This window comes from Stylophora pistillata, chromosome 8 (genome assembly GCF_964205215.1).
Source record: "Stylophora pistillata chromosome 8, jaStyPist1.2, whole genome shotgun sequence".
In the NCBI taxonomy this organism is placed as follows: domain Eukaryota; kingdom Metazoa; phylum Cnidaria; class Anthozoa; order Scleractinia; family Pocilloporidae; genus Stylophora; species Stylophora pistillata.
This window is the reverse complement of record NC_142526.1, coordinates 14,727,603-14,750,418: the sequence shown is the minus strand read 5'-3', so window position 1 is coordinate 14,750,418 and position 22,816 is coordinate 14,727,603. Positions and strand designations below refer to the sequence as shown.

General features: G+C 38.5%; 2 protein-coding genes and 2 pseudogenes across 6 annotated transcripts; 2 read left to right on the top strand and 2 right to left on the bottom strand.

Annotated features, from left to right (window-relative positions):
* Positions 1 to 401: 401 nt before the first annotated feature.
* LOC111332896 (uncharacterized) lies at positions 402 to 3,325 on the top strand. 2 transcript variants are annotated; one of them, XM_022938369.2, is made up of 3 exons: positions 402 to 550; positions 2,420 to 2,514; positions 2,800 to 3,325. In XM_022938369.2, the coding sequence occupies exons 2-3, from the start codon at positions 2,448 to 2,450 to the stop codon at positions 3,159 to 3,161; spliced, it is 429 nt and encodes a 142-aa protein (XP_022794104.2). In that variant the 5' UTR covers positions 402 to 550; positions 2,420 to 2,447; the 3' UTR covers positions 3,162 to 3,325. The 2 variants fall into 2 exon arrangements, with proteins under 2 accessions (XP_022794104.2, XP_022794102.2); XM_022938367.2 differs by having other exon boundaries at positions 2,764 to 3,325.
* A 2,319-nt stretch (positions 3,326 to 5,644) lies between these two features.
* Positions 5,645 to 15,216, bottom strand: LOC111332913 (uncharacterized). Of its 3 annotated transcripts, none has more exons than XM_088730127.1 (9): positions 15,077 to 15,216; positions 13,154 to 13,321; positions 12,459 to 12,493; positions 10,392 to 11,895; positions 9,076 to 9,187; positions 8,227 to 8,350; positions 7,589 to 7,897; positions 6,875 to 7,131; positions 5,645 to 6,447 (listed from the first exon to the last, which is right to left on the bottom strand). In XM_088730127.1, exons 1-9 carry the CDS (start codon positions 15,101 to 15,103, stop codon positions 6,359 to 6,361), a joined length of 2,625 nt encoding a protein of 874 aa, XP_088586253.1. In that variant the 5' UTR covers positions 15,104 to 15,216; the 3' UTR covers positions 5,645 to 6,358. The 3 variants fall into 3 exon arrangements, with proteins under 3 accessions (XP_088586253.1, XP_088586254.1, XP_088586255.1); XM_088730128.1 differs by having other exon boundaries at positions 9,076 to 9,184; XM_088730129.1 differs by having other exon boundaries at positions 13,166 to 13,321.
* A 496-nt stretch (positions 15,217 to 15,712) lies between these two features.
* LOC111328244 (uncharacterized) lies at positions 15,713 to 17,929 on the top strand (annotated as a pseudogene).
* Positions 17,911 to 21,400, bottom strand: LOC148725158 (uncharacterized; annotated as a pseudogene). Its single transcript, XR_015990596.1, has 3 exons — positions 19,892 to 21,400; positions 19,215 to 19,313; positions 17,911 to 18,717 (listed from the first exon to the last, which is right to left on the bottom strand). The product of XR_015990596.1 is annotated as an uncharacterized LOC148725158 (transcript).
* Positions 21,401 to 22,816: the final 1,416 nt, after the last annotated feature.

Below are 22,816 nucleotides of genomic sequence, written 5' to 3'. Positions count from 1 at the left end.
GAGCATTTATTATAGATAGCTTTTCAGGAACATTAAAGACGTCTTAATAGGTTGTTCAAGTTTTAAACATGTAGTAAGCCATTTCCACATCAACGAACCTTATTATCAACTGCACCTCTTTTGTTTAAACTCCTATCACTTGTCTTAACCTGCTCTCAAAACTGAAACAAAATAACAATTATTGAGAGATGAAAATCTGTTCAGGGGTGCTTTAACAAACCCTTGATGCAGGCAGGTGAAAATTATGTCGAAAATCTTACATCGTTTCTGGGGATAAGAAACTTGTTGTCATGTTGAAAAACGGAATGCCAAGCTGCATCGACATTTGAACTTCTCTTTCAGGGTATCAAAAAAAATGTTTATTTTGAGTTTAGTTATTGGCAGCGGGGAATAAAATAACCATATATATTTTAGAATAAAGGCCATTCGACCATTTAATCTTACATCATTATATACAACAATAAACTGGAACAAAAGGCGTCTGTCTGTGAGTCCAACACCATTCGAAGAATTGAAGACCAAGTGCAAGGTGCAACTTTTGCGGGAGAAGGTAAATCCTTAACTTTCGTGTATACATTATACAAACCTTTTTTTACCTAATTTTAATCACATTTATTCATAAATTGTCTTCTGTTATTTTAATACTGGCTCTGACCTGGCTTTCAGTGGCGTTGATATTTTAATCAAGCGAGTGGGGATTTCATCGTAGAAGCGAGTACAAAGTTCGGGTGATATAATAGCTTCACATAAGGCAGTTAAGCAAAGTTTAACTAGAGGTTCATTTGTAATATATTCCAAACGACGATTCAATGGTTCAATTAAAATTTTCTGTAACTGTTTTGGTGTTGCAGCACATAACTGTGCCAGATGATACTGAGTCGCTTAACGTCTAAAAACATTTATCATGTATTCATTAGTAACACTTTATCAGTTTGATCAGTCATTACGACATTGCGTTTAAGATACTGTTAAGAAGATAATGAACATCAAGTTTCTTGCTAGAAGTGGACGTTGTTTTCCATTCTAGTGGCCGAGTTCAGAACGGTTAAACTTACAAAAAAAGGGAACCAAGTTGGGAGAGGGGGTTTGTAACCGGCCCAAGTCTTAGGTTGAAACGTGAACCGATTAACTATGAGGTCATCGATATAACAAATTATGAGGGGCAAAACAGTGGTACATCTAAAAGTGGGGTTAATTAAGACGTTAAAAAATCTTATTACTTTTTGTACTTTTACATTAAAGGAAAGGTAAAAATAAGTTTCAAAAGAACAGTTCCCCAGTCGATTAAAATCGTTAAAATTTCAATATCTTTCTTTCGCTTTGTTTTGACATTTTGTCACTCAATCTTTCATATGATTTCTGGTTGTTTGAATTTCTCATAAGCTGGAATTGAATAACATTAAGTAAAAAAAGTGTTGACAGAATAAGACCTTGCCAGATACCGGCTCAGTTTTAAGCGACTAACGTCCACATATCAGGTCTTATTAACCACCATGACTCCTCACAACGCTAACCTACGGTCTCTTCGGTCTACCTTTCTAAATTGAAAAGACAAGTTTTAAAAAATGTGTAACACTAACTTTCTTTTCTGCTTATGCCTAAGTTTTTCTTTTACATTCCTTCACGCTTCAGTGCTCATTACTTCAAATATTGGTTTGGCCAGGTATACAAAACATCCCGCATTTATCACGTGGCCAGTTCGGTCCGTCCGGGTCTGTTTTAACAGGGCTTCATTGCAGAGAACGCAAATGCTCATGGCAGAGTTAAGCATAAAATATAACAGAAATGAGAAAATGAGTCACAGTTTTCGATGAATTGCCAGTCTCTTTCCTGACACGAATGAAATAAAGAGTTTTTATGATAAAATAGTTTTGTAGCCCTCAACGCGCGCTTATGGTTTACATGTAAATGTGTTTTATACAGGTTCTAACATTATTTCAAAATTTGCAAGACTTAGTGTTTGCATAAACAAATACCTATTGACTAAGTAGGTCATGATCTCGAGCCAGTTTTTCCAGTCCGACTGGAAAAACAGCCTTCCCACTTTATAATTGTGCACATAGTATTATTGGCACTTACATTTTTGGAAGAACACCATAAACAGTTGCTTCTCGATTTAAGCCTTTTCAAGGAGTTCAGTAAGAAAAGTAAGCAAAATAGCAAACACGTGAAGGAAGCGGCCGCGCACAAAAAGAAAATGCGAGGTAAGGGTCGTTAAGCGATTCGACCCAACCTCCCTCGTTTTTTCACTCCTCTTCTACCACCTCACCGTTTACTATCGCGCTTCTTTCCACCAACTGGACGCTTGGAACAGAGAAACCTTGATTTTACTAGTCAGGAAGTTCTGTTTGTTCTTTTGTTAGTTTGGTTCCTTTTTACTCAGCATTGCCATCATATTAACTTAATGTTCCTCTGTTAGATTCATCTAGAAATTTACCAGCTACGAAATGAGGAACTTCCTGATTGCATTGGCTTTGATTGCCGTTTTCGCTGCTGTACAGTCCATGCCAACTGGTAAGTTAGCAGTTCATATGCGAGTGAAATGAACGATCTGGTATAAACTTTAAGATAACAGTTTCGTAAGGTTTCGTTAAGTTCCGTTTCTAATCGATTCTGAAAAAGAAACACTCAACTTGTGATACAGCTATGCCCTATGGTACGCACTTTGTTGACGAGCACAATATCCCAGCTGTATTTTTGTCGAGTATTTTCAGTGGTTTGTAGAGCATTATGGATCTTATACCTAAAATATCATGCTATTAGATACCCATGAAGATAAGGCTCGTAACTACGTTCCAGAAAGTGCCAATGCCACTGATCCAGCCGTAGCTGAACCATCTGAAGCTGAAAATGATCCAGCCCAGAGTGAGACTGAGCCCGCAGCAGAGGAAGCTAGCACTGATGCTGCCGCTGACACAAAAGAAGATGATTCAGCCGCCGCAGATGACAGTAGCGATGATGATCTTGATGATGATAGTGTTGACGAGAACGACGAGGACGATGAAGATGATGAAGATGATGAGGATGATGAGGATGATGAGGATGATGAGGATGATAGCGACGATAGTGATGATGGTGATGACGAGAATGACGGTGATGATGAGGATGACGGTGATGATGAGGATGACGGTGACGATGAGGATGACGGTGATGATGAATAGACGGTGGTTTATTAGTTGCAAATCATTGCAAAACGAACTATTCCAATACACAAACTAGTGTATGTGTATCATACTAGTACTTTTTCCGCATGGAAAATCTTAATTAGTACCAGTTATTGCCATGTAGCCTTATGGATGCAATAAAGCACTGTTATATACAGTCATGCTGGCCTTGACATCTCTTAGACTTAACCTCAAAGTTCTGCAGAATGGGCAGGTCACAAACATATGCTTTGAATGAACTATGTTTACGTAATTACCTGAGAGACCTATCAGACATACCCACCGACAACGGAAGTTCTCGTTAATTTTACGTCACAGAACGAGGAGATACACTGTATGTATACTTATATGTAAAGACTACCCTCACAGTTGGCTAAAACACCACAACACCTTACGGCATCGTCTTGTAGGTTTTCACTTTGTGTTCTATAACCCTTCGATCTCGAAACAGCTGTAAACCAAGAGAACCTATCAACATGAAAGATGTAAGGTAAATGGATACCACAAAGGCGGCGGAGCGTTTACGAATCGTGGGGCTTTTCTTTCATCCAGCCATGCGCATACCCTACTCAATTTTTTTTCCAAAATGCCCTTTGTGTTGTTCATTTGCACAAGAAAACCACTTTACAATCTTTACAGTGTTTACAGAAAATGTGCGCTGTAAAGTCGCTGATGCCAGCATCAGGTAATGTCAAACACATCCGTAAGAGTTTGTGGACCTCTCACCCAGTCCTAACAGTGTTTTGGCGGCAGGAGCTTCGCACATGGTATTTATATTAACCTGACGTACTTCGGGCAGTCAGCTGGTCAGGGCAGTTCTTAGTGCACCATGTAGGAGGCGAAGCTGGTGCTCAAGCCTGCCACGGTCTATGTCAGTTCGAAGGCAAGACCATTTTTCGCACATTCCTAAAGTAATTTAGACCTATTGCAACTCATCCAAAATTTACATTCTTGGTCTCTTTGAATAACATTCAGCTTTTTCATTAGTCTAAAATCTTTCAGCTCAACATTTGAATTAGTTCAAAATCATGTCTAAATTCCAATCGACACGCTGTCTCGTTGAATGGAGAATTGCTGCAATTGATAACCTTCTCGAGCACAGGCCGTAGCTATTCCAAAAATAGTTTAACAACACGTTATTACGCCAAGTGCGATGTCACCAATGAAAGAATTTTTGAAAAGATCACGCTATTGAATATTTTGCCATTTTTATGCCGCTCTAGTGATATGTTCGGCACCAAAACGTGTGGGGAAAGGGGGGTGGGAGCGCTCACCCATCCCCCCCTGCTCCGCCGCCTATCTACCAATGCACTTAGTCATTTCATAATGATTCATGGTTATGCAAAGCTCTATCATGGGGGGATTCCAAGAGCGGACCTACACAGCCCGAGAAATTCATGCAGAAATGTCATAAAACAAGTCAGTAAGAGGCTTAAAGTAATGTGGTGAACTAGTTTGATCAGCCCTTAGTTATCGAAAAGGAGGAAGGTTTCTAAAGAAACTTTGTGCTACGTCGGTGGGATGTATTAAAAGAAAATTTTGTTTTTTACCACCCAAGTTGATAATGTCGATTGGCTACCGTAAACACTTTCTAAAGCTAACGTCAATTTCAAGCGTTAGTCCTTCATCCGAGCAAGGGGTTCACTCGCAAGGTCAAATCCGTGTCATTTCAGATCACGTGTAGATACTCTGGCTGGCCTTTTAAAAGATCAGAAATGCAAGAACCTTGTCCAAACTACATTCCTGCAAGCATATAAAGGGAAAAACATGGAAAACCAAATAAACATCTCTTTTAAAGGTAACAACTTGAATTCTGAAATGAAACCTCTAGGGGAAACAACCCACCTGCTTTCTCCCTACAACCGGGATAAATTATTTGCTTTTGCCTAAGAATTACACGATTGACCAATGATAATCTCCCCAATATCGATCGCATCAAGGATCTTTTACCGACCCCTCTTCTCTACGAAAGTACAAACGAAAGCAGTTTTACTTCAAGGTGATTCAATTTCCCCATTCTTAGCTGTCACTGTCGGGAACGATTTTCTCCGACAACTGGGTGAAACCAGAGGCATGGCAGACGGTTTGATCGAAAGGGCTTCAAACACCCAGTTGACCTTGACTCCGCTGAAACCCTTGCTCTAACAGCCAACCTACCTGCATCAAAGCTCCTTTAATCAATCAAGGAACAATGCACGAGTATTGATGAAGATGACTATCAGCCAATTCGCCCTGGAATTACGTTTCTGACAGCTGACCAAACATGTACAAGGGAGGTTCAAGCACGAGATTCATGCAAAAAAACACATTTTTTATTAAGGCACCGTTAACTCGACTACGACCAGCTTATTGAGGGTCTGTGTTAAGAGGATCTTCCTCTATGAAGCAGAGGCACAGAACACTGACATCTAAGGAAACGTCTTGATGGTAAAGATGCTGATACTATTACTAAATACTAAGTAGCAATGAATTCTAAACTGTTCAGAGTAAATCATACTTTACTGAATACCCAATTGCGTTACAAAACACAGAGGTCAATAATATTCAACCTACTTTAATACACTTTAGAAACTTTCTGCGGTGTTGAAAGGGACACTTTCATACATACAGAGTTCTCCATCTCAGGTACAAACTATGAAAAGTCTCTCAGTGGAACGTTTAGAGAGTGAATAAAAGTAAGCAATCAAAACAACAAAAGCAAAGATGATTTCATTTACTATTTCCACTTTCCGCTACTGGAAACGAGGAGACTTGTTTGGCTATGCCATTATTCACAAGTGGCAGTAAACTTCAGGCACTGAATTTCTGATAATGACAAGGAAAAACGCAATGCTTTTTTTTTCACAAATCACTCAGATCACCAACGAATAACAAGTACGAGAGAGAATTTAAAAAAAGTAAAATACCAACATGTTAAAATGACGAGTGTAATCATTAAGTTCTCGTTGATATAAATAATTAATATACATTCTGCTCAGTTGTCTTTGGGTTTGTGCATGATTTAGCAAACAAAAGAATAAATTTACTCTGTGCAGATAAGAATCATACCTCTAAAAAAGGGATTACTAAAGGTGTTAACACAGAGATGGAATGGGCCAAGAATAACACTTAGCCATACTACAGCAGCACAAATACTCTATAGCCTCCAACTTTTTACATAGTATATGGTAAAGTTGGTCAAATGTACAAGTCATCTATTCATCGAAAGAGATCTTTGTCCCTTTATATTCCTGAATATTTCCTTTACGTGCAGCGCTAAAGGGAGATCCTCCTCTTCCTCGCCCTAAAACAAACATAAAACAGAAATCAGATCGCTTAACAGAGTACTTCTGTTTAGAGAACAGACCTCGTTCTTGTGACACGCACAATAGCACAGGGATCATACACAATCAATATTCAGAGAAAGTGATCCTTAGAGTATCGTCATGTGGTCATTAATGGAAGAAAAATAATAACTTGGCAAATAGTCTCAACTTCTCGGTGTTATCGTACGTCGCGCTACACGGTCATTTATCACCACAGGTATGCTACATAACCAAATTGGCTGTCTACTTACAATAATTTGTAAATAATTAAATCATATTCATCTCCCCTTCGGTGACATGTGAAAGACCTTACCGTAAAGGTGCCAAAAAAACTTAAAATTAACTTTAAAGCTCCTTTGAGGTAAAATAAAAGAGTTACCGGTAAAAAATAAGAAATGAACTCACCTCTTCCTCCTCTGCCTCCAAAGCCCCCTCTGCCTCCAAAGCCCCCTCTGCCTCCAAAGCCCCCTCTGCCTCCAAAGCCACCTCTTCCTCCTTCTCGACCACCCCTACTGCCACCTCTACCACCTTCACTCCTAGGTGTGGAGCCTCTTGGCTCTGCAAAATCAAGTCGAAGGAAACGCCCGTCCAGTTCTTGTCCTTCCATTGAAGATATTGCAGACTGTGCATCCTCGATACTGTTAAACTCCACATACCCAAAACTGAAAAGAGGCAGTGGGACAAAGGGATTTGCATGATTTACAACAGAAACATTTGATCATCAATTACAACAAAGACAATGGATGCAAAAGGAAAGACAAAGTGCTAAGTACCTTTTCACAAAAAAGACATTTTGTTGTCGAAAGAAATAATGAAAATCGAACATTATGATTCTGAAAAATGCACTGTTACAATAGTTTTCTTAAAAACAAGAACCGCATTTTCTTTACAATTATACAGACCTGAGCAGCACCGAATGTTAAGTAATTGCTTTCTTCTGCTTAGGGGCTTGGTATCTATGGGTACATTTCATTCCGTGCACTGCTGCAATGACTTTGATAATGCTTGGTCATTACAGCATGGTCTCAGTTGGACATTTTCTCCTAACAACCTCATTCGGTCAACACAGTCAAGATACTGAATGATAAATAAAAACTAAAAAAAGGTGGAGAATCTTACCCCCTTGGATTGCCAGTGTCCCTATCTGTAATGACTCGTGCGCTTACACTGTCTGGGAAAGCTCCCCTTAATGAGTCATTATCCGTGTTGTAAGATAAGCCAAGGCATATCAAGGTGGTCGATGGAGTACTTTTACCACGGCCCCTGTTGGAACCACCTCCACGCCTGGAGTTACCTTGTCCTTTTTCACCTTGGTTGCGTCTTTGCTCGGCTAAATTAATTCTTAACATTCTACCATCAAGTTCTGAACCATCAAGTTCCAATCCCTTTTGACTTTCTTCCTGATTTGAAAAATCGACATAGCCAAATCTGAAATTCAAACATAGCAAAAACAAATCAACGGTGTTGAACGATGAAATTCCTGTCAACAAATACCAAAAAAAGATCAATCATATGTCAAAGTTGGTTGAAACGATGTTCATTAGATTAAAGTGCTAAAATTGAGGGTAAGACTTATAGAACTTTTTTTTTCCAAAATTTGAGCCGCTAAATTCAGGGTGCCGCATATCTATTATACAGGACTTTTACTTCACATTATTGAGGTCATACAATTTCAGCTTTTCCTGGTTTTCTTTAAGCATACTTTGCATTTGTACATAACCATACAAAAGATGTGTAAAAATGGAACATAACTTTACCCTCTGGATATTCCATCTCTCGAAATGATCCTCACTTCTTCTATAGTCACACCATTGTCCTCAAACAGAGCCTGAAGGCTTTCTTCAGTGGTGTCAAACGACAAATTTCCAATAAACAGTGATACTGAAACATTTTATACATTTTCTTCAACATTAAATTGCAGTAATAACAACAATAAAACTGGCTTGCCTAAAAAAGTAATTGTAACTGTTGTAATGGTAATAATCATAATAATATTAATGACAATGTCTTGGCTATAATGTTGGTGAGTGAAATCATGTTACTACTTCAAAGTAAAGGCATCTTAGGTATACCTTAGGAATAAAGAGGTTTGGTTAAACTCATCGGCACTGATGAGCTTGGAGGAAGGTGCCGTAGCACTGTGGCAGTTGCGCTGACTACCCACAGCAGGGAGGTTACTATGGCGACACAACCTCGGTCCACCCCCCTGGCACCCGTCACACTGACAAGTCAGTGGAATTGTTTTATACTTACCTGCTCTTGGCCCGCCATAGAGGAGGGAGGGTGGGAGCACAAGAGGCAGCTCACGTTAGGATCCGCAACGATCTCAAAACGTACTGAAAACCTCGTGACCCTGCAATTGCAAAGGGGGCGCCCCATAGCATGCCCTCCGCTGACCATCGTGCCTTGATTTTAACCTTACCTAAACTTCATTTAGCCTCATTTATCAAAACACCTTGGCAAGTAGATGGACACTGTAGGCCTGGCCAACAAGCACATCCTACGTAATTCTGTCGAAGCATGCAACAGTTGAACTGGGGCTGAACTTTTTAAAAAATTGCAGCATGAAAAACAAGCATTTACTTCACTACATAAATTAAACTTACTTTTCTCAGTAACATCACCATCTTGTTTAAGTTTTTTGCCTCCACTATCTTCACCATTAGTGTCAGCCTTTCTTTTTTGTTTATATCCTTCCTCATTTTCTGTCACAGGCTCCTGAAAAGATAAAACACTGATGTAACACTGGTCCCTAGGAAATGTCATCTCATAAAACGATCTCTTAGCTTTCCAAAGTAATGATTGCACTGACTTAAAAACAAGGGCACTGATCTTCTGCGATACACCAATTGTCATTATTGACTAGCTGAGTGGTCAATGAACATATGAGCCTATGTATAGAATTGAATATTGTTACTACAGTGATAGAGGTGAATAAAAACAATGTGCAGCAGAGATTATAAGAATTAACTTCACATTTAATTAGGGAAATTGTTAACTGAAGAACAATGCTGGATCAGTTTCATCTAATAATAGTCACTACTAACAAAATACAAATAATTATGGCTTATTGTGTTCTGGATTAAGATAAGTTGACACCCAGTGTAGAAATGATTTTTCACTACATTACAGAATGCCTGTTTTATATAACCACCTGTAGACCTGGTATATGATATAAACAAACAGGAGAAATGAAATTTTCACTCAGTTTATTGACAAATCCACATTTCACTAAGAAAAGTGCTGATCAGAGTAATTTTGGAATTGTTTGACTGGGTCTACCTTTATGTTAATGCACATATGTTGGATTTTTGCTTTCAATAAATTCAACTAATCACTACGGATTTTCCTTTTTAATGCAGATATCTGAGAAATTTCAGAGGACATTACCACTAAAAGAGAGGGTTTCTTTTGGTGTTTAAGTAAATTGGCACATTTTGATGATATATAATCTGATACAACCTACAGGTTTTTGTGCAATGATCTAACCATGATGCAAAATGATCTGACCGTGAAACTTGACAATAAACTATAATGACAAAATGATACACAGAGCACACTGGAGAAACATTATCCTATTTTGTTGATAAATTCTCTTATTCAATCCCATCCACAATACACAAAATATCAGGCAGTCTTACAGAAAACTTTGTAAATTCAGAGTAACATCAGCTTTTATTCATGACCTTAGCTCTTTTAGTTTCCAGTTTTTTTTTCAACCAGTGTCAATAACATGCATTTGTTTGTGTACATGCACCTGCATATATTGTTTAGCAAGATGGCCAAATAAGGCAGCTGATTATGCGAGTAGTTGGTCAACTGACAATAGATGACTGACAAAATTGATGTCACAAAGGTAGGTAATTTAAAACATCCTTAAGTTTTAAAACTTTAGACAAATGTGCATATACTTCGTGTCTACCTTCAGCTTCTTGGATTTCTTGGCCTTGGCTGATTCAGATGCCTCGTCATCAGGAAAATTGCTTTTCCGTTTCTTGGCCTGGGTTGTCTCCTCAACAGCTTGTTTATCTTCACTCTCACTACTTGAATCCGAATCAGACTCCATCTCCTCATTTGTTTCCTTTACAACCCAATTGCTAGATTTTTTAATTCCTTTTTTATTTACTTTCTGTCCACCTTCTTCATCAGAAGAATCTGGGCTAGAATCAGAAGATGTTTCTTTACCTTTCACTTCATTACTTTTATTTCCTTTCTGTATTTTTGTTACTTTTGATTCTTCCTCTTCTTCATCTGAGGAATCTGAGCTGGAGTCAGAAGAAGCTTTTTTGGTTTTGACTTCTTTCTTTTTATTTTTTACCTCTGTGACTACTTTTGGTTTTTCCTCTTCATCAGAAGAATCAGGGTAAGATTCTGAAGCTGCTTTAGGTATTGATTCTTTCTTTTTATTTTTAGACTCTGTTTTTTTTTCTTCTTCATTAGAAGAATTTGAGCTGGATTCGGAAGGTACAGCATTGGATTTGACTTCCTTCTTTTTATTCTTTATCTCTCGTACTGCTTTTGGTTTTTTTTCTTCTTCATCAGAAGAATCCGAGCTGGATTTGGAAGCTGCAGCATTGGATTTGACTTCCTTCTTTTTATTCTTTATCTCTAGTAGTGCTTTTGGTTTTTTTTCTTCTTCATCAGAAGAATCCGAGCTGGATTTGGAAGCTGCAGCATTGGATTTGACTTCCTTCTTTTTATTCTTTATCTCTGGTACTGCTTTTGGTTTTTTTTCTTCTTCATCAGAAGAATCTGAGCTGGATTTGGAAGCTGCAGCATTGGATTTGACTTCCTTCTTTTCATTCTTTATCTCTGGTACTGCTTTTAGTTTTTCCTCTTCTTCATCAGATGAATCGGAACTGGATTCAGAAGCTGCTGCTTTGGGTTTGACTGCATTCTTGTTATTCTCAATCTCTAGGACTGCTTTTGTTTTTTCCTCTTCTTCATCAGAAGAATCAGAACTGGATTCAGAAGAAGCTGTTTTAAGCTGTGATATTTTCTTTTTCATCCCTTTCTCTCTTCCAGCTTTTGGTTTTCTATTCTTTTCATCTGAGGAATCTGAGCTGGATTCTGATGATACTCTCTTAGGTTTCTTCACTAACTGCTCTGAGTTTGAAGGATTTTTTTCTTCTTCCTCTGATGAATCAGAGCTTGAGTGGGCAAGTGATTTGACAGCCACTCCTCCAGCTAGTTTCCCATTTGACTTCTTTTGCTCTGTTTTCTTGTTAAGCTTCTTCCTTTTGGTAGGTTTTGTTTTCTTGTTTTCATCTGAAGAATCAGAAGAATCTGAAGACTGCGCTTTAGTTTGCTGTGGTTTCACCATCTTGGCTGTTTCACCATCACTTGAAGAAGACTCATCACTTGATGTGCCAACTTGTGTTGCAGTGATGCCTTGCTTTATTTGGTCTTTATTGTAAACTTGTTTTCTGAAGATAGAATTACATAATCTAGCATCAACAGTCCACATTGTAATTATTCACCATAAAACAAAAGGTACATGTATTTAATTTTTGAAAAATAAGGAGGAAGATTAGGTGATCAGGGTACAAGCCCTTTCAAATTCTAGTACACCAGTGAGAGAAACATTACCTAGGAACTTCAATATTTAGCCAAAGGTGTTTCAAGAATGGTTTGTCACATCCATGATGCAAACTAGCTTGTTTCTGCTAAGCAAGAGGATGTTTTCAAGTTGATTTGGACACAACATGCAAAAAAGTAAATTGTAGCATCAGTTATTGTTTAGTAGTTGCATAATAGTTTTAGTTCTGTCCTGGGTATTTTTGTTATTTACATGACTCAGTAGGATGCAGATTAAATATTTTTAAAAGCTTAAAGTTAGGCTGCAAAAGACCAACTCAAATTGAATGTTTCTTGAGTTCAGCAAGTAACTGTTTAACAAAGAGGAACTTTAAAAAGCAAGGGTCAAAAGAGGTTTCACATGAATCGACTTTGGAGGTTTGAACAGACAACCAATCATATTGATGAGTACCTTGACGCAGCTTCATCCTCGTCTGAACTTGAATCCTGTTAAGGATAAAAAATGTTTATAAAAAGCAAAAATGTTAAGAAATCAGGAAGTGGCCTATGATAAAATTTCTACAAATGAGTGTAGAAGCAAAATTATAAACAGTAGAGCAATGCTGAAAAAGATTTGAAATCATGCTTTCTCAAAGAAGCAAATAATCCAACAACAAATAGTATTCAGATAAAAAAGGAAAAGTTTCTGAAAGATTTCTTTTGTATGGTCATAAAAGGGTGAACACCAAGGTATCTTAGGGATTGACTTGCATTCCAGACAGCAATTTCTAAATGATCAACCCATATTAAATTAACTGCCAGATATTTGATCAATCATTCACTGACCAGTTGGCCATTTTTCAGATAATATCAAGCCTGACAGGCCAACTAGAGACCCCAACTTGCAGGCTCAAAAGTTTTAAGATATCTTAACAAGACAAAGATAAACTCTCTCAAGTTCACCTATGATTATAATTCCAATATCTTCAAATATTACACTTAGAGAGTAATAAATAAATTTTTGTGCATCTATATTAATGCTTCAATTCAGGTGATGGTTCTGTTACATCTTCCTTCCAATGCTTCCTATTTATCATCACATACAATATGACAAAAAGCCAAAACAAAACAAAACAAAACAAAGGAAACCAGCATATCTTCACTTACGTCCGAGTCTACCTGTACTGGAAGAGGCTTCTCTGGTTTTCCTTTGCCTGGCTTTTTCTGGATTTTAACCTTGACTTTCTTTGTTCCATTAATTGCTTGAGGTTTCTCTTCCTTGGCCTTAGACTTTTTTTCTTTGTGAAGCTTTTTAGACACATTTACTACCTTTTCCTGAATAAAAAGATCAAGCTGAGTTGAAGTCGAAATTGCAGTAGACATTTCAGCTTCAGATTCCCTTTTTATTTGTGCTACCATATTGGCTGCTTGTTTTTAATTTCATATTCATCATCGTTCTCCTTGTGTATTATGCCACAATGACAAACTCCAATACATGGCCATACATTGTGACTAAGTGCTGTTCAAAGTCAGTTCTAGTCACACCAAAGTTATCAGTTTCTTAGTGTTAGTTACCAAAGGAAGGAAAAAAGACAGATGTGCATGATAGACAAAACTGCTGACCACACCACTTGTCGTTGGAAAAAAGCACAATGGCTGGATTTGGTTTTAAGAGGTTCATGTAACATGTCAAGGCTTAAAACTCCTGTGAGCACATTAAATTTCAATAGATCGTCATTATTATTTTCTCTGACTTAAGACCGAAAACAAATGTGAAAAATATTACAACTTCCCACATTACCACCATCACAGGTCACAAACTGGGCAGCTTGTGTTGCAAATCTAGGTACCAAAACGTGTTTTCTAGTTCTTACAGCCAACAAATCAATAGAATCTTGCAGTGTTTCTTCAGAGGTTTATCCACGTTTTTCAATTTCTGGTTGTTAATGGCCGTTTTCACACTAGACGACGGACAAATCTTCTGGATGGACAAATCGTCTTAGACAAACAAATCGTCTGATGTGAAAAGAGGATGAACAAATTTTCGACGAACAAATCGTCTGACATTTGGCCGCCTGGAAAGACAATTTTTTGAAGACGATTTGTCCGTCGAGATGAACAAGTCGACGACAGTACGACTTAAATTCATATCAGATGGTGAAATGTTTGATTTTCTCGCCTCAAGGAAACGGGACTGGCAACAGAGCGAGGTTTTATGGGAATGGCGGCAAGGTTTTATGAGAATGGCAGCAGCCATTTTGCTTTACAGCACGACCTAGTGCCAGTTCTCTTCGCGCTCATAAGACAGACAACTTTTCGGCATATGGCCTTCTCAAATTTAAATTCGACGAACAAATGCCAGTCGATTTGTCCGTCCAGACGATTTGTCCGTCCTTTAGTGTGAAAACGGCCATTGAAATACGAGTTCCTATTACAAACTCTTTTTTCTACCTCTCTCCTTCTATAAGATGAATTTACATGCGCATTGAAGATCACATTGCGATGGTTCAGCGCAAAAAAAATTTGAATGTTCGACAGATAATGAAAAGAGAGACTACACAATGAAAATGAAAGTTACTCTTGTTTTGCGCGAGGATGTAGAAATCGCGAGCCGATTACGTGAACACTGATCCTTGATTTTAAAATGAAAGTATATGGCCAAAAAGGTTTTGACCCTTGCCCGTTTGGCTCAAAAGACAAACTCGATATTTCTGTTGCTGAAAAAATTGATAATCACCCTTCCTCCCTGCGATAAAAGCCAAAATTTTTCAAAACTTAAAAGAAGCTTGACGCCGCATGTGGTTGCGCAATTTAAACACGTGCTCAGCCGCAGGGAAACATGTTTGCAGCGACACTATGCCCTTGATATTCTTAGGCTCGCTTTGTAATTAAAACCTAATGGAATTGTCACTTTTTTTAAACAGCTTGATATGCTTTTTAAAAAGCATGTGGAGGATTTAAGATACTCTGAAGTTTGGTTGCCTTACAGTTTACATTGATTTCAATCTAACAGATTGTCTCTTTAATCCAAATCTATCTTCGGAGCTAACCTCAAAAATATGGAAAGAAGAGAAAAGAGACTTTCCTTACCCTCTTGGAAGTATCGGACTTCGCCATTTTCGAAGTGATTGCCACAAGTCCACAGATAAAAAGGACCACAACTTCTGGCCCACGTGTTTGAACGGATTCGACTAGTCGGAAAAGACTTACTTGGCCTGGCCTCCCATGATCCCTTGAGGCTCGGCCTCGTCTCCAGTAGTTCTCGGTTAACAGTGAACTAAAAGACAACCTCGCCTCCTGGTATGGTTAGCCAAATGTTGCAAAATTCAACAACTTGCATATTTATATTCAACAACTAATATTTATGCTCAACAAGATATATTTTTATTCAACAGTTTACAGTTATATTCAACATTTCATATTTATGTTCAACGACACACATTTTCTTTTCATATTCAACCAAAATTATTTTTATTCAACAACAATATTTATTCAACTTCAATAGCTATATTTATTTTACTCAACAAAATTAATTGTTCAACTTCAGTCCAAAATTTTTACCCAACAAAAATAATTATTCAACTTCTACCACGCATAATTATTTAATGACATACCTTCTACTATGACCAAGTGTTCGAAAGTTCCCGGACATTCAAAATATCGTCATTCAACAAAATTCCCCGCCCCTACCCCCGAACTACCCCCAAACATGAAACCCATTCCCTTCCAATACGAAGATTACGAACTGGAACCCGATCATTCAATTTGCGCCAAAAATCAAAATGGCAGCCATAACACTGGACGAAGGTTCATTCTTCAGTTGCTTTGAGGATGTTATAAGTTTGTTAAATGTTTGTGAAGAGGGAGAAAACAGTATTTCCCGACCATTTATAGAGAGGGTGATCAATTGCTTAGAATCGGCGGCGAAATTTGTCGAAAACGTGTCACTGATTGTAAACGAGTGCAAAGGAGAGTTGACTGAGGTTGCTGGAAATTTAAGGGTTTTGTTCCACAGTTGGTGCCGAAAATTGACAGAACTGGGGTTAAGGAATACTCCAAACTGTACTCACTTAGCCGTATATCTGGTAAGTTCACCGGAACGTACAGTAAACGGAGGACCAGGGAGACCAAAGTACGAGATCAATGAAGAGACTTTGCTACACTTAAGAGCATTGGGATTTAAGTGGAACGACATCGCAGAACTTCTTCTCGTCTCTCGTTGGACCCCGTGGCGACGGGTACGAGAGCTTGGTATCAGCGAGGAAACTGGCTTTACAATTATAGGAAATACAGATCTTGATGAAATTGTGCGAGCTTTCATGAACGTACAAGGAGGCCTTGTGGGGTATTCAATGGTTCATGGCCACTTGCGAAGTAAAGGTATTAATGTTCAAAGACAACGTATTAGAGCCAGTATTTCGCGAGTTGATCCGATCAACTGCCGCTTAAGATGGGCAACAGTGGTTTCCAGAAGAGCCTATTCAGTGCCTGGCCCTAACAGTTTATGGCATATTGACGGCCATCACAGTTTGATTACGTGAGGTTTCGTTATACATGGTTGCATAGATGGCTATTCTCGTTTAATATGTTTTTTGAAGTGTTCTACAAACAATAGAAAAGAGACCGTTGAAGGTCTTTTTCTGCAGAGTGTTGAAAAGTATTCGTGGCCTTCTAGAATACGAACTGACCATGGAGGAGAAAACGTGTTGACGTGGGAACGTATGACTGCATTTCGAGGCCATGATCGTGGATCCGTACTTATTGGAACTTCTACTCGTAACCAGAGAATAGAGCGTTTATGGCGAGACGTATTTCGATGTTTCGGTAACGTATTTTACTACACTTTCAAATCCATGGAGGAGTCTGGTTTGCTTGATGTTACCAAACCCCTACATTTGTTTGTTCTTCATTATGTCTACTTGCCCAGAATTAATGCTGCAATTGACAGCTTTGTTGAGGCTTGGAATAAGCACCCCATAAGAACTGAAAGAAATTGGAGTCCAGAACAAATCTGGTCCAATGGAATGATAGACAGAGTTAATGGAAGACTTACTGCAGTAGCTGATGTCAGAAGTGAAGCTAACATCAGTGGGCATGAGCATGAGTGGTATGGTTTTGACCCTGATGCACCACCACCACCTGATGATGGTCTGTCTACTGTCCAAGTCAATGAAGTGGATTTGGATTTACCAGATAACATTATTTCTAGGCTGTCAAACGAGATCAACCCACTTGGGAATTCAAGTGCTTTTGCAATAGATATATTCCAGAGGGCACTTGAATTTCTAGAAAACTTGCTTTCCACCCATAGTTCTCAATGAATACTTACAAAGGCCACTTAGGGTTATGTGATGATAACCAATAATGCCTATGAGACATGCCTGCGGGGGATCATCCCACACATAGCTGTATTCAACATTGACAAGGTTAAAATCCCAAAGAGTTTTTTTTCAAATCCCTACCATTTCTTGCAGGAGGGTATCTTAAGAGAGATTAAGAACTGAATTTGTGTTTTATCAGTGTATCTTTTGAAGGAAAAACTGATGGTACAACACACACCTGTTTTGAATTTTACTGTTATGGTACATGGAGGATTGGAACATCATTCAAACTGAACCTGCTTAAAATTATCATGAAACTCAGATAGCCAGGTAATGACTATGAAGCACTGATTTTCTTACAATGACAAGTCCCAGCCACCTTTCATATTATATCTTCTTTTTTTTTTTTTTTTTTCGGATGAAGTCTACGTCCTCAAAACTGAGGCACTACCTACCCAAACTAGCTGACCCATCCCTATCTCTCCACCCCTATTCTATACCTCTGTTCCATTTTTAATAACTTGCCCATGCAAAGCATTTTAAGAAGAAAACAATAGTTCAGGTTGATCCACTTATTTCAATAATTATTAAAGAGCAACTCAATAAAGATTCACATTTATTACTTGTTTTGTGTGTTATTTTCAATAATAAAATCAGAAAATGAACTTTATGTATGACAAAAGATTACAAATTTATGGCTATTATTCCCAGGAATAAGCACCAAACATAAACACCAGTTATACTGCTAGGAAAGGTAACACAACTAAACTTATCAGTGCATTAAACAACACAACATTGAAAAGAAAGTTACTGAAAAGCAGCACCAACATTAGTTGTGTGTGTTGTTACCACTGTAAATGAAGTCAAAATCGGCCATAAGGTCAATCGTGACTATTCACTTAACAGTGTTCAGACTGAGGTAAAAGACTTTCCAGATGAAGAAAAGGCTGAATTTAAAGAGAGTTCAAACAGACCATAAGAGTGGAAATGATCAGGTATTAACAATGTAAAGGTGCATGTTGATGAAGAGATGTAATCTTCACAATGAAAATTTACATTTATTGCAAAGTTCTGTACTGAAGGCATCATCTTACTTCCAGTGCAATACTGCATTAATTGCATCAACCTGGCACTTGATGACTGGTCAACAAATCTATTCATCGTCATCTTGATTTCCTGTGCTTGGTCACTTAATTCACCTGGATATTTGAGACACTCTCTGACTATTGCTGGTGTCAGCTCAACAGGTTTAAAGGTGAACACACTCTCAAACAAATGTGGGTGCTTTGACATCTCATCAAGAACACCAAGGGTGATCAATCCTTTTCTCTACTGATCCAAAGCCATTTTACATTTTGAAATGACCTCATACATGACTATTGATTGGATTATTTTCCCTTTGGTAGACATCTGAAATAAAATTATGACATTAACAGCAATGTCCTAATAGAATGTAACATAATTCTCTTAAATTTTAGCAAACAAATAGGGTGGCACTTAGGTGGCTTCAAACTAATCAACTGAATAAAATTGATGGAAACTTAGTATGTAGCCATATAAATCTTCTGAAAGTGTATTACTGTTAAATGAGGTGTCTTACTTGAGAGAAAGGAATGACCATATCATCTCTGGTACCATTATAATCATAAAATGATATATAATTGCCATGTATATACCATCTCAGAAAATTTTCTGATATATTAGAGCTACTGTATAACCATCCTATAAATAGTTCCCATCAGACTCAAGACAGCAGTGAAATCTCGGTGCATGTGTAAAAGTACATCTGGAAATTCCTGCAATGATTTTGCTATTTCACAATCTCAAGAATGAATAATATAGTTTATGCAATGCCAGGGGTGACATGCATGACAGAACATATATTTTTAATGTAAATTAAGTTCTACCTGCTGAACACTTGTCTCTCCACAATTAGCCATCAGATTAATTACTTCACCATTCTTGGCTAGCTCTCCCAGTTCATCATAACTGTTGACATCCATTAGCTTTCAATAAATTTGCAGAAATAGAAATAATCATTACTCATGACTAGAATGTACATGTACTGGTGGAGAAGTTTTATTATTTGAATAGTAGGTATAGGTGAAAGGTAGGCCCTTTTACACCTTTCAGCAAGCCATTCCAGGAAATCTTCATGAGAAACATTTTTTGCATGCATGTGCATTTCAATGCTCAGGGCATCTTGATTGTAAACTAATGCACCTTCACATTTTTTCCACGCTACTTTTCCATACTATCAAGTACAAAAACTCCTAGACCACAACCACCATTTCAAAAGCACTTGCCACATAAATTTTCTAGTAATGGCTTACCCAATACTGGCTGATAGTTTCGAAAGAAACTGTTTGGGGCTGCGTCGGTGGGAGTAATGAAATAATTTGGATATATCAACAAAGTTGAAATGGTAAATTGGCCACCAATACTGGTTGCTTTGGCATGTTAAAGAGTGGATTGTTTAATGGGGTGTCCATGAGGTGCAGTGTACACTTACTGGATTTACTGTGGTTTTAAGGTAAATCTTTGCTTTGCTTTAAATTACACTCAAGACATACTAAGCATTTACCTGTGAGACTATGTTCCTGGATATTGGACATGGAAGATCCCAAACATCACAGTATGCAAATGCACACATGACATCTCCAGTCACAAGGTAATAAAAACAGGGCAGTGCCAGACATGGAAATCCAGGGCCTCCTTGCACAAGTGAATGGGCAATCATTTTCCCAACCATTTCAAACATTCCACTCATGATGGCCTGTGGTTGGTAACTTGGCACCTTGCGGGCTTCCTCTCCTTCAAACAGCAGCAGTAGCTTGCCCTGTACTAATCCTTCAAATAAGTTAGAATAAAACTGTCTTAATACTCCACCACTGTCTATGGCAGGCTGCCCTCTAAAGATAATTCTTAAAGGGCAGGAAGCATCAAACTGAATGGACTTGTAATAGGCCACTGCATCTTCAATTAGATCATCTTCATCAACTTCTAGTTTCTTTCTTTTTCCTGTTAACTTATTTCCTAAGATGTTGATGATCTGCACTAATGAGTCAAGGTCTTCCTCACTTACAGATGGCAGCAGTTCCCCTAGTGTTGCCATGTCACTCTGCCTGCTTCGACTAGAAATAAAGGACACATTACTGCTTAGCAAATCAGCAGAGGTACATGCCCCAGATACACTTGCACTGTCCATGTTAGTAAGGCCGTGGTCAAATGCTCCATTCTCTGCAGATGCATTCGCTAGTGCACTCTCAGATTTCTTGGATATGGAATTAATCGACAATTCTGATGAGAAGAAAGGTGACTTCATCAAGTCCTCATCGTCCTCACCTTTAGTCACTATGGGTGATGGCTCATCACACGCTTCGATGACTTCTTTTAAGACATTTAAACGAATATAAAGCTTTCCCTGGCCACATAACTCTTTCACGTGTTTATAATTCCATTCAAGAGATTTTCCTACAACGGGGGTAGTTACTTTGTTGCGCTCTCGCTTAACAAAGTCAAAATGATCTGGTCTTACGAAAGGGAATCGCTGCTTCAGTACCTCTGTTATGCTTTCTCTGATTTCGCTTTCCGACTGGCCTGTTCCCAGCTCAAAGTAACCTTTCAGTAGAATCATATCGTCGGTAACTGGGTAATCAGGGACAAAGCCATTTTCATCGAGATCTTCGGGCTTGTCGAGGAGATGAACAGCTTTTGGGTGTAACTCTTGTTTCATTTGTTTCTCCTGTTTACCTTTGAGGCGCCATGGATGATTTGTTGCAACTGCGGGCCTCTTTTTTCCCTTGTGAAAAGAAGACGAAGAAGAAGGAACCGGGGTGGCTGTGGCGGGAAAAGATGGAACGATGCCCGGGGCGATAGAATTTGTCATCTCTCGGCTCGCAGATCTTGCTGAACTTGCTATAAGGTCGCGCGTTCTCATTAATAACGAGGTATTACTTCCCGATCGTTGAAGAGCGATCTCATTTCGAACACATTCTCTCACAATTTGTGTCAGTTCTTCCCTAACATCACGCCCTGATTCGTCTTCCGACGCCATCTCTATTCATGGGTGTTAATGGTCGGGGCACTGGGTCCGCAATACAGCGTATTTAACTGGGGTAGGGGCGGGGAATTTTGCTGAATGACGATATTTTGAATGTCCGGGAACTTTCGAACACTTAGTCTTAATAGAAGGTATGTCATTAAAGAATTATGCGTGGTAGAAGTTGAATAATTATTTTTGTTGGGTAAAAATTTTGGACTGAAGTTGAACAATTAATTTTGTTGAGTAAAATAAATATAGCTATTGAAGTTGAATAAATATTGTTGTTGAATAAAAATAATTTTGGTTGAATATGAAAAGAAAATGTGTGTCGTTGAACATAAATATGAAATGTTGAATATAACTGTAAACTGTTGAATAAAAATATATCTTGTTGAGCATAAATATTAGTTGTTGAATATAAATATGCAAGTTGTTGAATTTTGCAACATTTGGCTAACCATATCCTGGTGCCTCCCATCCTCGGAGACCCAGGGGCGGCGAGTCGATTTCAAGTTAAGGGCAGAAGAGCCCCTGGGGACATTGTCTTACAAGACTAGTTCCAAACGGTCGCAGTCGTTCTGGTATCTGATTGGTGCCAGAAAATCTTTGTGCTTTTCTGCCCAATCAGAGGGAAGTGTCGTTTGGAGTCCTTTCGTGTGTTTTAACACGCACATATTCAACAAGCTCTGTTGCTCGCTCTGTTTGTTTGGGCTGTGCGACGAAGCTTTGCGCGAGGTGAAAAGTTTCAGTCTCAGCAACACAATGTAAGAGAAATCGATCAGATTGTCCGCGAAATCTTACCGGAAATTATACTGAATACTCTCGCAGGTATCACAAGAGAACGAGTTTAAAAGTTTGCGAGGTTCGTATAAAACATAATGGTTGCAAGCATTGATATGTCGCTTTAAACGTTAGATGAGATATAAGCCTAAATCTTTCAAGATTTTTTTGTATAATTTGCTGTCACTGAAACTTTTCCAATCCCGTGAAGCTATTTCGTCGCACGGGCCACGCAGGTATGTCGAGCAACTGGCGCTTACGCATTTTTTTGTGCACGCCCGGCAAAAATCTAATCTAATCTTCGCTTGAAAAATTAAAAAGAAAAGCTAAACGTGGAAACTTTTGTTTATTAGACGTGGGTAGATAACCCTGCCACTAAGCTGACATTTACAATAAAGCAAGCTCGCCCTTTCCATCCAATATTTCTTTGTCTTTGGTTTTGTTTTCCCCAATGAAAGCAGAATCGATTCCCAATGATCAAAGGTAATTAACTTGGTCTTCAACAATGGACAAAAGCGGTGAAGTGACAATGACCAAGGGACTAGAAGAGAGTCCGTGGCCTTTCGAGCTCAAGAATTTGAACACTCAACGCAGCAGTTGAAAGATTAACTTTCTTCAAACCCCTTCGGTAACTGTCCGAAAACATATCTCCTTTCCACGATGTTCCATCCTCGGAGACCCAGG